At 47.4% G+C, this 13,956-nt stretch overlaps 1 protein-coding gene across 2 annotated transcripts in view; it reads right to left on the minus strand.

Moving 5' to 3' along the window:
- Positions 1 to 13,563, minus strand: part of MYO7A (myosin VIIA) — a 63,209-nt gene extending 49,646 nt beyond the window's left edge. For both annotated transcript variants that reach the window (XM_035892688.1, XM_035892687.1), the window contains exons 1-8: positions 13,444 to 13,563; positions 12,303 to 12,455; positions 6,646 to 6,830; positions 5,029 to 5,150; positions 2,842 to 2,984; positions 2,627 to 2,740; positions 1,622 to 1,775; positions 873 to 949 (exon numbers count right to left, since the gene is read on the minus strand). In XM_035892688.1, coding sequence (XP_035748581.1) covers positions 873 to 949; positions 1,622 to 1,775; positions 2,627 to 2,740; positions 2,842 to 2,984; positions 5,029 to 5,150; positions 6,646 to 6,830; positions 12,303 to 12,455; positions 13,444 to 13,542 — 1,047 coding nt within the window. In that variant the 5' untranslated portion in view covers positions 13,543 to 13,563. The remainder of the gene's footprint in view (positions 1 to 872; positions 950 to 1,621; positions 1,776 to 2,626; positions 2,741 to 2,841; positions 2,985 to 5,028; positions 5,151 to 6,645; positions 6,831 to 12,302; positions 12,456 to 13,443) is intronic.
- Positions 13,564 to 13,956: the final 393 nt, after the last annotated feature.

Raw genomic sequence — 13,956 nt, forward strand, 5'->3', positions numbered from 1 at the left:
GGTGGGATGGCAGGGTTAGGTTAAAGGTTGGACTCGATGATCTCAAAGGTCTTTTCCAACCAAAGTGATTCTATGATTCTATGATTCTATGACTTTTCTTAGCTGTACAGGGCAAATATCTCAAATGATGTCACAAGCATTTTCAGAGAGAGTAATTAACACATTTATACAGTCTTTTACTATGGAAAGTGTTCTTGTGACTTAGTGTGAGATGTTAATGGGGCGTGGGGAGAGAAGACGAAAAAGCAAAGACTGCAAAGCTGTATCTTACCAGCATGAATGCAGCTTTGCATCCCCCTTAGCCCCTTTTCATACATCTGAGATCAAGCCAGGGAAACATCCACCCCCTAAAGGACATGAAAACAGCCAGCAAGCAGCTGCGGATCACACTCTGGGACCAGCCTATGGAGATGAGATGGTGTCCCCAAGGGAGGTTGCCTGCTGGGGAGGCCACTGAAGAATGCTCCAGCCACCACATGGATGGTTTGGGTGAGGGGCATCTCACCTCACTTCAGATGTACACAGCATAGGTGATATCTCTGTCTCAGCTACTGTCATGAACCCTCTTAATATCAATGAGGGAAACATTCTGGTTTAGAGATTGAACTATTTCGGATGTCCTTTTTAGGATGATGGGCCACCAAAGTGTCTGTTTCTCTCCACTGGCATGAAGGGGAGCTCAGATACCCGGCTCAGATGGAGACACCCACCTTCACGCTGCCAGTGCAGGGCAAGGCATGGCTTACCCAGGTCTCTTCAGCCTCCTAGAGCTGGTGGTGCAAGGAGAACCTAGCTCAGATGAAGCTTTGCCACAATACTAGAAATATGTGAACAAGCCAGAAAGGGGACGGCAGCACCGCAGAGCCACTGACCTCCAGCAACGATGCTGCAGTGATTAGCGATGCCGACTGAACAACCTCGCAGGCATCCAGGTTGTCATAGGTCCGAGCTGGGGGAAGAAAGGCAGAGGGAAAGCCATCAGCGAGGGACATGGCTCTGCAGAAGGTGGATTGGGTGAGGGACAGGGTCTTTCTCCACTGCCTCCATGGGATGGTCAGGCAAAATCTGGCCATCAGAAGGGAGAGAAAAGTTCATGCAGATGCTGGAGTCCTGCTGCTGGCTGCAAAGCACCTGTACTCTGCTCTGCCAGCTGCCCTAAACAACTGATGGGTTAAAACCATTTCTAGCATCTAAGTGCTCTAGGCTTCTGTCTTCCAAAGAGGCTTTTTAAATCACTGTGCCATTTCTGACAGCAGGGCGGTTTCGTACCTTTACGAAAACATATCCAACGACACAGGCACTTGTCAAACACTCCATTAGTCTCTCCTTGCAAAACCTGACCCTACTGAATGGCCTGTGGCCATATTCAACCTCCCTACATTCAGAAAAGGTGGATGTGACTGAGCATACTGGAGTCTGGCAGCCCTGAAGAGTGGGCAGGTGGACTTATCCCTCCTTTCTCATCTTTACATGCCATGGTAAGCACCTGAGTCCCTGGCACGGGACCACCACCACAGCTGGTCTGGATACAGCCCTCTGTCCCTAAGCTTGGCTCCCTCTCACCAGGCAGAATAAAGAGTAGAAGTGGACTGGACCACATCCCTGTATTTTGTCCTTTTACCTTCGTACTGCAGGTTCCCCATGTGCAGGATGGCAGCCAGCAGCTTGGAGATCTCCCAGTTCTCCGTGTCGGTGAACATCAGGACCTTCATTGCGGAGCGGATGTTGGCGTACTCCTTGCTATCATCTCTGCCATCGCAGGTCGTGCAGTTACCCTGGGGAGGAGAAGAGGTCGCACAGCGCGTGGGGTAAAGCAGAGAGCATCTGGGTTAGATAGCACCCTAAGCTAGCCAGGGCTTCCCCCTAAATCAGTAGACGTTTTGTTTAAGGGATGAATAAGCAAAAGATGATGTTGAACCTGTGGATCTGGCTCTGCCCTTTGGTGTATACTATGATTCAGTGCTCAGTCCTGTGACCTGCACTCTCCCTGTTGTCCCCAGCTACCCCGTGTCTGGCTGCAATCAGCAGAGGAGAAAAAGCTCCCTGAGATGGGGATCAAGAGTGAGAAGGAATCATGCTGGATGGTCCCACCAATCCAGCTAGGAAGCTAAGTCCCAGCCTTGCTGATGATGGGCCAGCCTTAATTACACCTGCTTCTACCAGCTCCTCTGGGTTGTGACACTGGTATATAGGGAGTGGGGCTGGAGATTGCTGTCTCAGTTGGACACGCGGAGCAGAGAGAGCTCAGCACCATAAGCTGCTGAGAATGCTCCATCCAGCCATGCACTCCTCCCCATCCATTGCTGCTGCAAGAGCATCGGGTCATATCTAACACCCTGCTTATTCCCAAACAAGTGGCCTGGGCACTGAACACCAAAACCATCCAAGCTTGTGTCCTGCTCCACAGGAAGACTGGAAATAACCTGGTCTATATGGTGGGGTTAAGGGTTTGCAGTAAGACTGTGAGGCTCACAGTGGTGGGACAAAAAGTCCCACAAACCCTGCGGCTAAGATTGGGAAGGTCATAACCAGCAAAGCAGCTCCTGGCTGTGGACAAAGTACCTCTCTCTTCCTTGCTAACAAGCTCTCACCACCCCACAAGACCTCTGCTTTGCCGCGCTCTCACCATCGCAAGGTAGTTGTAGTCCGTGGCTTTCCCAAGACCCAGCTTCTTCTTCTGCTCCATCGTCATTCCCCTCAGCATGCAGTAAAACACGTGGTAATTCCTCTCGTCCTGGGCCTGCAGTAGAAGAGCAAGCATCAGCTCTGCGAGGAGAACGGCACCGCAAAGGTCGACTGACCGAGGTCCCGTACCCATGCCTTGCAGATACGTCGCCTTACCTGCCTGCAGACCCGGGACTTCTCTAGGAGGTACTGTTCAATCTTTGCCCCCTCGATGGCTCCCCTTTTGTTGAAGTGGATGTCGATGTACTTCCCAAATCGGCTGGAGTTGTCGTTACGGATGGTCTTTGCATTCCCGAAAGCTGTGGGGAAGAATTGCAGTGGGTTAGAGAGGACCTGATGCAGGGAGGATCATGGATCTGGTCTCATAGGCACAAAACAAAAAATCAAAAGAGCGAGGTAAAAAGCAACCCCAAAGCCTTTCCCTTGAGTTTGCCTGGCTCAGTTTCATCTCAGTTTGGGGAAACAGGATATATCGCAGATGACTGTCCTTAGAAATACAGAGAGGAGCACAGAGAAGGAGGCATGGGAACGGGGTGACCTTATCCAGGAAGAAGGGCTAGGAGAGCAGGATTTTGGCAGCAGCCGATGAAATACAAGAGAGTTGAGCAAGGCTGGCAGGAGGATGCTGCAGCGTACGAGGTGACGCTGTGCGGGAAATGACAGAGCTGCTGGTGAATGATTTGGTGACTGAGAGGGAAAGGGAAGAGCTCATCCTTTAGGGAAATACAGAGGGGCTAAGCCAGCCTCCAGCAGGAGAATTCTCCCTGCAAACAGGCTGTGTGCAGAGAAAGGTGCCCACATCCATCCTTTGTATGGACCACTGGCATGAGCGCCCTGGCCAGCATGGCCTGGCTCCAGGATTGCTGGCAGGTGATGGAGGTGCATTTGAAACACAGAGCCTGTCTTCCCCTCGATCCTAGCAGTGATGAAGCACATGTTTATCAAGCATTGGAAGGGGATGACCAGGGAAGGGGTCGAGTCCCCATCCCTGGAGGGATTTAAAAGCCGGGCGGACAAGGTGCTTAGGGCCAGGGTTTAGCGGTGGGATGGCAGGGTTAGGGGAACGGTTGGGCTTGATGATCTTAAAGGGCTTTTCCAACCTAGATAATTCTGTGATTCTACGATTCAAAACCATCCTTGCATGCATGCCACGCACCACAATGCCTTTACAAAGCCAGCGGTCAAGCACCCTGTGGTGCTCTGAGAGCCTCGTTGCATCTTCATGCCATGGCTGAAGGAAGCCCCGGTGGAGCACAGAGAAGGAAAGCTCAGCCAGTGATTTTTATGTCTGCTCCACTAGCATTATTCATGGAAAGCAGTTAGGATATCCACATTTCCGTTGGTTCCTAGGGGGCTATTTACCAAGCAAAACGCTGCTCTCTGTGAGTAGCAGGAGAGGTAAAAATAACGTTACTCTTTACAGAAAATACTATTTTCCTGCACAAGTGCAAAAGGTCCATCTGGCATCACGTTAGGGCCAGAGGGTCAGATCACACATTTAATTTACAGAGAATTAAAACAGTGGGGCCAATCACAGTAACAGCTTGCCAATGTTCCTATTAAGGCCACGAGCCGATTCTCGTTATCTCATTCCTTCTTGAACTGCCTTTATTTCTTTTTCTGCGCTCTCCTGCCGTTCACTGATCTTGGAAGGAAAAGGTGGGGTTTGCTATTGTGTATTGCCAGCACAGGGGGTTTAGTCCGTGAATCTCCGGTCAAATGAATCTCAGGTTTTGCTGAACCAGCAGAAAATAGGAATAGAATTTTTGCACTTCTGGTCAAATAAAACAAAAAATGAGTTAGTTGAATATGCAGCATTTACAGGATATTTGTGCTCTGCATACAGTTATAATTCCAGCACTGGGAGAGGTGGTGAAGATTTTTCAGAAGAGCTTTGTGTATTTGGTGATCAGCATTTTTTAAATCCCAGACTATACAGAGAATTAGGTAAAATTGAGGTTTCTGTTTTGAAAGTTTTGGAAAAAAAAGGTTCTGATTTAAAACCCCACATTTTTTTAATTGAATCAAAAAATTGAAAAATATTTCAGGTCAGCTGCAATGTTTCACTTTCATCAATAGTTGTCAAAAATATTAACGGAAAACTGGAGAGCCCAAATCAGAGAATATTCGTCTTGTAAAAAATAAATTCAAATGGAAAGAAACTGAGTATGTTGTTTAACAAATGTTTACATCATTGCTTTTGATGTTTTGTTTTTATTTTTTTCACTTTTGGAAACTCAAAATACAACAAAGTGGCTTACATTTGGCCATATTTTGCGGTTCCTGAATCTGAATTTCTTTGCCAGAAAAAAAAAAAAATGCCTCCATCATCTGAGGTCTCACCTTCCAAGATGGGATTTGCCTCCAGGACCTGCTGCTCAATCCAGGAGTGCTGACCGCTGATGGCCGCCAGGAACTGCAGAATCAGTTTTGTGCTTTCTGTCTTCCCTGCCCCAGATTCACCACTGCAAAGACAACAGGAATCGAGGTCAGTGAAGGCCCTGCTGCATCCCTGCTAATGTCCCTCTCTCTGTCTCCAAAGGGCCTGATGTCTCTATGCCTATTCTGGTAGTGCAAGTAGGATGAGGCCGCCAAGGATGGGTTTCCAGCATCCCAAAGACTGGTTGGAGAAGAAATGGCAGGACACAGCACAGGACAGCTTCCAGCCAAGACCTAGATTGGTTTTCCAGTCCATTTGGCCCAAGCTGTTGCTTGGGTTTGGGTCTCTCCAGCAAATACCATCATTCAATCAGCACTAAGAAGGTCAGGAAGCACTTTCAGACAGTGCTTTCCAGGTATGAGCACCAAACAATGAGCCCGTGGCCCAGGGGCTATCTGGTCCCATGGGACATCTTCATCACCAGTCTTAAGCTGCCAAAATGCACTAGAAGGCAGACTGTGAAATGCTGCCTTTTAGAAGCAGACACTTTCACAGGTCCCCTAGGCATGTCCTACCAAGGGGAGGGTAGGAGAGGAGAAGATCATGGGGCAGGAAGCAAGAGTTACTCCCCAAAACTTTCTCTCCACTGAAAGATAACTTCTGTTATCTTGCGATGGCACAAGAGGAAGGGCTGGGCAGAAATCCCCTGGTGTGAGACTATGGCCTGTCTGATATATGGGATAGCCAGTATAAATGATTGAAATGGACCTTCCTGGTGTTCAGTAACCAGCCCTGGCCCCGTGGCCAAATTGCTTCACTTCTCAGGGTTGGCTGACCACTGGCACACCACATCACACCTGGCCTTGGCTCTCCTCTGGGCTCCATACGATGCTTTTTTAGCCCTGCAAGGCAATCATTACCACTTGGTCTTTTCAGTCCCACATATCTGAAATACTGTGCATGGGGTGCTCCAGAGAAATGTTTTTGTACAATGAAATTTAGGATAGGCATGCCTTGGAGGGAGGTGGTGCCCTGAAAGCAAGCAGGACTGTTTGAGGATTAAAAACTTGATAGCATAGCACTGGAGGGCTGAGGGAACCAAATCTGGTCCATACCACAATTTAGGACAGACACCATAGTGCACCTTGCCCATAAATGTGATTGGGCATTTCTTGGAGCCCAAGATTGACCAGTCCAGAGCAGAGCCATGCATGGAGACACCAGATCAGCAGTGTGAACAGGCCCAGGGATCAAGCTTGGCCCTGGCCCCTTCCTATCGCAGAATCTTTGCATCTTTGATGTCTGTAGGAGTATTTGATTTAAACTTAAAAGGGGAGGTTAAAGCTGAGTATGAGATTTATTGGGATGTAGGGTAAGTACCCAAGGTTTGATAAAGCATCTTTACTAGGAACAGTGAGTGCAAACAGAGAATGCCTCTGCACTGGGAATATGTGTATGGAAAATCTAACAGGTCATTCAAATTTCTGATTCTATTTGACAAGGTGTTCCCTATTAACCATGTTGCAGATGCTCAGCATCTGTCTTCAAGATATGGCCCATTTGGAAATTCCCCAACTCACCTTATGATACAACACTGGTCCTTGTTGTTGCGCTGCATGTTGAAGTAGCAGTTGTCAGCAATTGCAAAGATGTGTGGTGGCATCTCTCCAATCTTTTTGTTGGTGTACAGGCGTATCTGCTCAGGTGAGTAGATGGGTAGGAGCTGGTAGGGGTTTACTGCCACCAGTATTGAACCAGTGTATGTCTGGAGGAGAAGCACATGAAGGTTTATGGGGACAGTGAGATGTGTCTGAGAGGTTTTGGTAGCTTGGATGGAGTGTGGAGGCCAGAAAAATCAAGGTTTTTCAAAAGCTGGATGAAAGATGATGTTCAAGTCAAAGATGATTGCAGGGTGGAGCCTGGAGCAAAATTGGAACAAAAGTCCCAAACTATCCAAATCAGTTCATACTCAGCCTTGCTCATGCACAACATGGATTCAAGCCTTAATTTAGATTTTGGATGCTCCTCAGTTAAGATTCAGAGTTTCAAGTCAAGTTCATATTTACAAAAATATCACCAGAGCCAGCACATATCCATACATATTTATTGCATTGCACAAATTATGAGAAACTAGAGAAGAAAGGGACCTGGAGACCATTGCCCTATCTCAAAGCAGGACCAGCTGGATCCAAACTATTCCTGACAGATGTCTGTCTAACCTGTTTTTAAAAAACCTGCAACAGAGCTGCTGAGCCTCCCTCTGCAATACATTCTTCTCTACCACCTCTGCCTAACCAAACCTCTCCATGTTGCAATTTAAACCTTGTCCTGTGCACATGGATATGGCCCACAAAGTCCTGACACAACCCTTCTCAGCTATTTCTGAGTAATTTTTGGAAATGACCTTTTGTTCATCCCATGCTCTCTGGCACTTGAACGAGCAATGCTGTTCTGGTCCTTGGGCAGAAAACCCCTTTGTGGTGTCTTGCTCTTTCATTCCCCCTCCTTTCCCAAAAGCCATTTCTCTCAAGCCTCTCACCAAAGGACTCATGACCTCTGTCATCTCACTCAGATGCAGCTCTGAGCTCAGGAGGTTTGGCCACATCCCAAGCTCAAGGCAGAGAATAAGGATCTCCTTCCCCAACTCAGCTGTCTAAAAGCTCGTGTCTAGAGCAAGCAAGTCAACAGGACTTCATCTTGGGCTACGTAAAGAGAACGAGATGAAGCCTAGTTTCACTCTATGACTTCAAAGGACCCCAGTCACCTTCTCTAGGTTAGCCTTTGGAAACTAAGGTGACAAGATTAATCTCACCTTTCTTTCCTGGTGGAACCAGCTGTGAAAGTGCCCCCACTGCTGCATATATTCTTTTTAGGGGAAAAAAAAAGTAATTTCAACACAAAAATAATCCTTATGGGGTTTTATCTGCGTGGCCTAAAACCAACAGTAAGCCTTTAGCACAAAACAGCAAAGTGGCACAGGCAAGGATGCTTGTGAATGGAGAAGACAACCTCTCCATGGTCTGCTGGCTGCTCCTCTTTTTATGCACATTGCAAACTGGCTGATGGATAAAACAAGTCTGAGCTGTTCCTCGTTTCTGAGGGCAGCAAAACCACTGTCGCTGCTGGGGAGAGGAATGGAAAGGGAGACCTGGAGACACAAGCTGGCAGCCCCAGGTCGAGTTTCTCCCATTAAGCCCAGTTTCCCTCAGTCATGACGGAAAGGGCTCGAGTGCAGCGAGATGTTAATTTGTTTGCCACCATCTACACAACTCCTCCCACCAGCTCAGGTTTGCTGAAAGGCAGCCAGTAGGTGGCAACTGTGTCCTGTGCTGAAAGCCCTTAGGGACTCATTGCTTTCTAGCCTCGTGGCCAACACCAGAGAGCAACTTTCTGTTCAGTCCCAGGTGAGGTTTGAATTTACAGTGGTGACTGAGAAAGGATACTATAGTCTTCCCTGTAATAGGGGGTTACGTGCCAGTAAAGGAAAAAAACCTCTTTAAGCTCAAGAACAAAGTTGTCACAAATCCAAAGGGTAGAAATTGGCTGTGAAATCACACAGACTGGATGTTAGGAGAAGAAGGCGGCATTGAAATAGGGGAGCAGAGAATTCCCAGAACAGGGACAGAGAAGGTAAGCTTAGTGCTCGGAGAAGGAGTGAGCTTAATTGCTGAATGGTATTATAACACCAAGATCGCCAATGAACCCCAAGTCTCTTCCAGTCCTGGGTGAGATACTTGGAAGGCTGTTTTCCTCTTCATAATTTATTACCAGGTTAATTTTAGGGACATTTCTTATCTTCCTTAAGCCTCTTTTCAAAGACTGACCCTCTGCAGAGGTCTGAAATCCCTGTGTTTCAACCACGCTGCCCTGCCCCAAATGTGGCCAGTGAGACTTTTAAAGTTAACCATTAGTTGGAGGAATGCTTTCTGGATGCTCTCACTGACCCTTCCCTTGTGATCCACAAAACACACTGTCAGCATGAACTCTTGTACTATTGCTTGTTTTTGTAGGTCATTCCTAGTTGATAAATACTCTCAATTTGCCCAGTTCTCACAGTTGACGGCATGCAAAACTTTGTCCACTTTGCTGATGAAGGGCCAAAGGGCACCTCCAAGGAAATATTCTCTCTCTGGTTTCTATTGCTGGGTGAAGGCAAAACCCTCCTGTCTTGGGAAAATAAAGCTTTACTGATAGGCAGGGGATCTGCTGTAGTGACCACAGGAACCACATCTCAGAGCAAATTCGTTACTGCCTGCATGACCTACATTTTAACTAGCCCCAAACAAATCCTTTCTGAGCCTGCTTCCCTCGCTACCCAGAACACCATGGCTGACTTCATCTGGATTTTTATGGGGTTAAAGCTCTACCAAACATCACTGCATTTTGGCAGCGCTTGGAGAGCAGGAGCAGGCATTGGTTTTATCTCCAGATAAAGAGATTCAACCTTATTCACGAGTCCAAACTCTCCACCAGATACTCTTGCTATTCAGCATAGTTTCTCTTAGTGCTTGAAAGCCAAACCATGGTCAACAAGACCTTGCTGATTTTTTTCTCATTTTGCTGCAGAAGTTTGAGGTTGTTACTGAGAAGCACTTACAGCTTTAACCACATTCACAGGTTGGGGACTTTCCAGCTCTGGGAAGGTGTCACAACTTCACCATGAGGGTCAAGCTCTGCGGCAAAGGGGATGATGCTCTCAGTGCATTTGTGAAGCAGCAGCAATGGTGGTGCAAAATAAATGAGAATGCCACGATGGTAAACAGAAAGATGTGATCCAGTGGAAGGCACGACAGCGAGTGCAAATGACAGCTCCAAGAGTCATACTTACCCTCCCGCCGCAGTTTGTCTTACGATTAAAATGTGAGGGAGGAGAAAAAGGAAAATTATATTTTGTTAGAGCAGGATTACACCCTCCACAAAGCTAAGGAGATGAGGAAAGAAGAGGGACTGAAGTCCCATTGGAAAAGTCACCCTTTACTCAGCAGGCTCAGAAATCCTTTCAAGCACTGAAGGTAAAGTCACATTGAGCTTCGCTGTCTTTAAAACAGAGCAAAAAACACCTCAGGGGACTGGGTATCCCCTACCCACATGGCATCCATATGGTACCTTGGCTTTGTAAAACTGCCATCAATATTTACCACGTTCAACCCAAATCTACTCCACCACTCTTACATGTGCCCCCACTCTTCAAAGATGAGATCTAAAGTTGGGTTCCTGAGCCTCCAACACCACATGCGTAGACGGCGTGCTACGCTACAGCTTATCGCTACAGCTTATCAAGCTATGTGCTCCACGTCATTCTGAGAGTGCCATTCTGATTTTGAGATTGCGCTAATTGTTGTGTTGTGCCCAGGATCATGGGCTGGCACTCCAGAGCCATTAGCTGTGCGGAGCAATCCAGGCACAATAACCTGGGACCTCTGTGATGCAAATCCTTGTGTGGGATGTGGCCATCCCTTACGAAGGGATCTAGTTAGCGGTGTCCCTGCTCACTGTAGGGGGGTTGGACTAGATGACCTTTAGGGGTCCCTTCCAACCCAAAACATTCTATGATTCTATAAGTAGTTCTGCAGGACACATGGCACATTGTCACCATCAGACCTGAACTCATAGAGAAACCACATGGTTACTGAGTCACTTCAGCCCAAATCGCCGCCCACGCGCACATCTGGGTTAGAAGCTGCCCTTTGCGTTAGCCCTTATTAGTACGACGCTGCCAAACAATGCTCTGCCTGGTGCTCGTTTATGTTTATAATCTCCCTGGATGCCCGTGAATAGCTTGGTGAAGGAGCTCAGAGGCAGAGCTTTCATGAAGGAGATTGTATCTGAGTAAGGCAACAGGCCCTTGCCCGATGACATAGGGACTCCAGGAGAGACACATGGACACCACTGAAAAAATATTCAACATGATCCCAACTTTCTCCAGCAAGAGAGAGCTGGAGAATCCACTTGGTATCACTGCAGGGTGCCCACAAGCAGGAGAAAAAGAAGGGGCAATGCTCAATGGATAAATACATGTTCCCTGAATGAGCCAATCAGCTACAAATTATTGGCTATCTGTGCTTCCCGGGTGGCATTCAGGTTGCTTGAATTTAGTTATCCATGTGAGTAGTACATCTAACCTTGAAGATGGACACGCTGTGAGTTGGAGGAGGTTGGACTGTAGACCTCCAACCTGAACTTTCCTTCCAACAAAAACTCTTCTACGGTACCCAAGCTCCAGCTCTAAAGCAATCACCTCATCCAACAGGCACCTATGCTTGCACAGCTGAAAGGCAGTCTTGGCTCTGTCGGCTCTATTGACATCTCTGGTGACTGCCATGGCTGCTTAGTGCACATGGAGACACCACCTCAAGTATGAATTTGGCCTGCTAACTTTTGTTAGTTTATCTTTATAAATGACTGTGGCTCCCTGGAGAGAGCCCCAGGGAGTAACTCAGTTCATCTAACATGTGAATCATTTTCTGGTCATGCCTTTTTCTCTAAACTGACACTACTGGGGACCTAGACATCACACACAACAAATAAGGTGGCTTGGTGAGAGACGAATTTGGGGGTCTCTATTCTCCTCCAAGCTTTGGGGAATTAAGGGTGCCTTTCTGGCAGCCATAGCTCCTTCCTCTAGGATTGAAATCCACCTCTGAAAGAAGAGATGGATATCTTCCAGAGGCAGGTCATACGGTCAACAGTATGAACAGCCTGTGTAACAGAGTGGTGGGCTCTCCATCACTGCCTCTCCTTTCAGAAGGTGCTTGACACCAAGCAGAACAAGCAGACTTCATAGATAAAATCTTGGATATGGTCTGCTAGCTTATGGTATCTGGGAAGTCATACTGTACTGCAATTCCCTCTGGCCTGAAAATCTAGTAGTCTCTAAAGTCTTCCAAAAATTAGATGGGTGGCTTTAAAAAGGCCTTCAAAGGCACAGCAGGCACTTACCTGAGTATCTGAAAACTGTAGGATTTGAGGGCAATACCAAATTTTCCATATTTGCATAGGCGGTTTGAGTACATTACCTAGTGGCAAACACACACACATGCTCTCCTCACTTCTGCCCCAAGAACGTGCACCACATACACTGATAAAACCAGCACAGAAAGTTGAATGCTGACTCTTGTCCTGCTGGGGAGGTGCCTTTGTGGTTCAACCAGGGTCTCCCACATGTGGGTTCCCTAGAGCTAAAGAGAGCGGGGAGTGCATTGAAAGAGCAAGAGGTGAAGGTGGGGAGGACACTCACATAGATGAGGTGCTCTCGATAGCGGATCAGCAGGTTCCTGAGGATTCCCGCCTCGTTCAGGTCCCCCAGGCGGATCATGTCCTCCACTCCATGGATGGAGGTGGGGTGCATGGGTTTGATGTGGCTGGCATTCTGTGGGGAAATCCAGTGCTCCTGGGAAGAGAGCGAGGGCAGAGAAAGATAAATTAAATTAAATATCACTGGGATTTGAGACAGAAACAGCCCACCCCAGACAGAAGGACCAGATGGAAGAAAATACACAGGAGAGCATTAGCACGCAGGCCATAGCTTCTATTCCTGGTACACAGCAGTGATTAATTTGAAAGATTCCTAGCAGAAGAAGGAAAACATCCTTTGGTTTACTGGCACAGCAAGAGACATGAGACACGAGCCATCCTGGCAGAAGTATCATCCAGGGCAGCATGGACATCCAGCCCATCAGGGGGTGCTTTTAACAAAAAGCAGGTTTGTCCTTCCCTTCACACAACTATATCGTCATATTGCTGGTTAACCTTCTGCCACAAAATACTGCTGAGCAGAGAAAAGATGATTTAGAAGAGGAGAGAAGAATGCACAGGGGTGGCAAAATCACACTTTCATTGGCAGAGTGTCATTCAGAGTGATCACTTCTAAAGGGCTTCAAAAGCCACTACAAATAATGAGAGCATTCACAATTATCTCAGGCTGGGAAAAAAAAATTATAAAGGACAGAGAACCTCCTCTGGTCACCCTCTGCTTGTGATACAGATCTTCCTCTAAAACACTGCACAGAAGTAGAGGTGGGAAACTGAAGGAGAACCAATGTTTGGGCACATCCTGTATTAGGAGGAGGTCAGGAAGGACTGGATAACAGCAGAGGAGAAGCAGGTCAAGGTGGGTTTGCTCAAAGCACTATCTAAATGTGTTTTGGAGGTCTCTGTTATCACTGTACTCAAGAAGCTTCTCAACTTTTCACTCCCAGTACCGCCACAAAGGTAAGGACACAACATTATCTTGTCCTTACAAATAGAAAACTATGGCACAGTTGATTCCCAAGGACATATGAGAAGCCTGTGACAAAGTCAGTCATCTTGACCCAATACCCCTGGCCTAGCCAGGCCTATATTGCTGAAGAAGGGTCATCACAACCTTTTGTACTTACATTGCCTTCATCATCCACGACCTGGATCTGTCCAGAGTCACACAGTTTAACCACCGCTCCAATGGGGACATCGAATTCCCGTCCGGTTTTGAGGTCCATCCACACATAATCCCCCTGGAACCAAAGAGAGAACAGTTACACCCAGGGCTACAGAAGGTTCAGCATCCCTTGGGATACAAGACACTGATGTTTTGAACCCAAATCATTGGTATATGTCAAATTACTTCCTTTGTAAACCCCAAACAATCTCCTTTTCACAGATGCTCAGGAAACCTCCTGCAAGGTAACAGCAGCAGGGCATGCTCCGCACAGCATACACCCACTGCACTCTCTCTCCATTTCATGAGTTCGTGAGTAGTTGTTGGTCGCAGTCTGCATCCAGCAAGCAGGTTGCAGAGCAGGGATACCCACTGAGGTAGAGGTTTCCCTCTGTGCAATGTGCAAGCCTTGAAAGTCACGCTTAGGAGTTGGTTTTGAGCTCTGGAAAGCCTTGTCTCAAGGCTTGTGGCACAT

This window comes from Egretta garzetta, unplaced genomic scaffold (genome assembly GCF_000687185.1).
Source record: "Egretta garzetta isolate BGI_Z169 unplaced genomic scaffold, ASM68718v1 scaffold323, whole genome shotgun sequence".
NCBI lineage: Eukaryota > Metazoa > Chordata > Aves > Pelecaniformes > Ardeidae > Egretta > Egretta garzetta.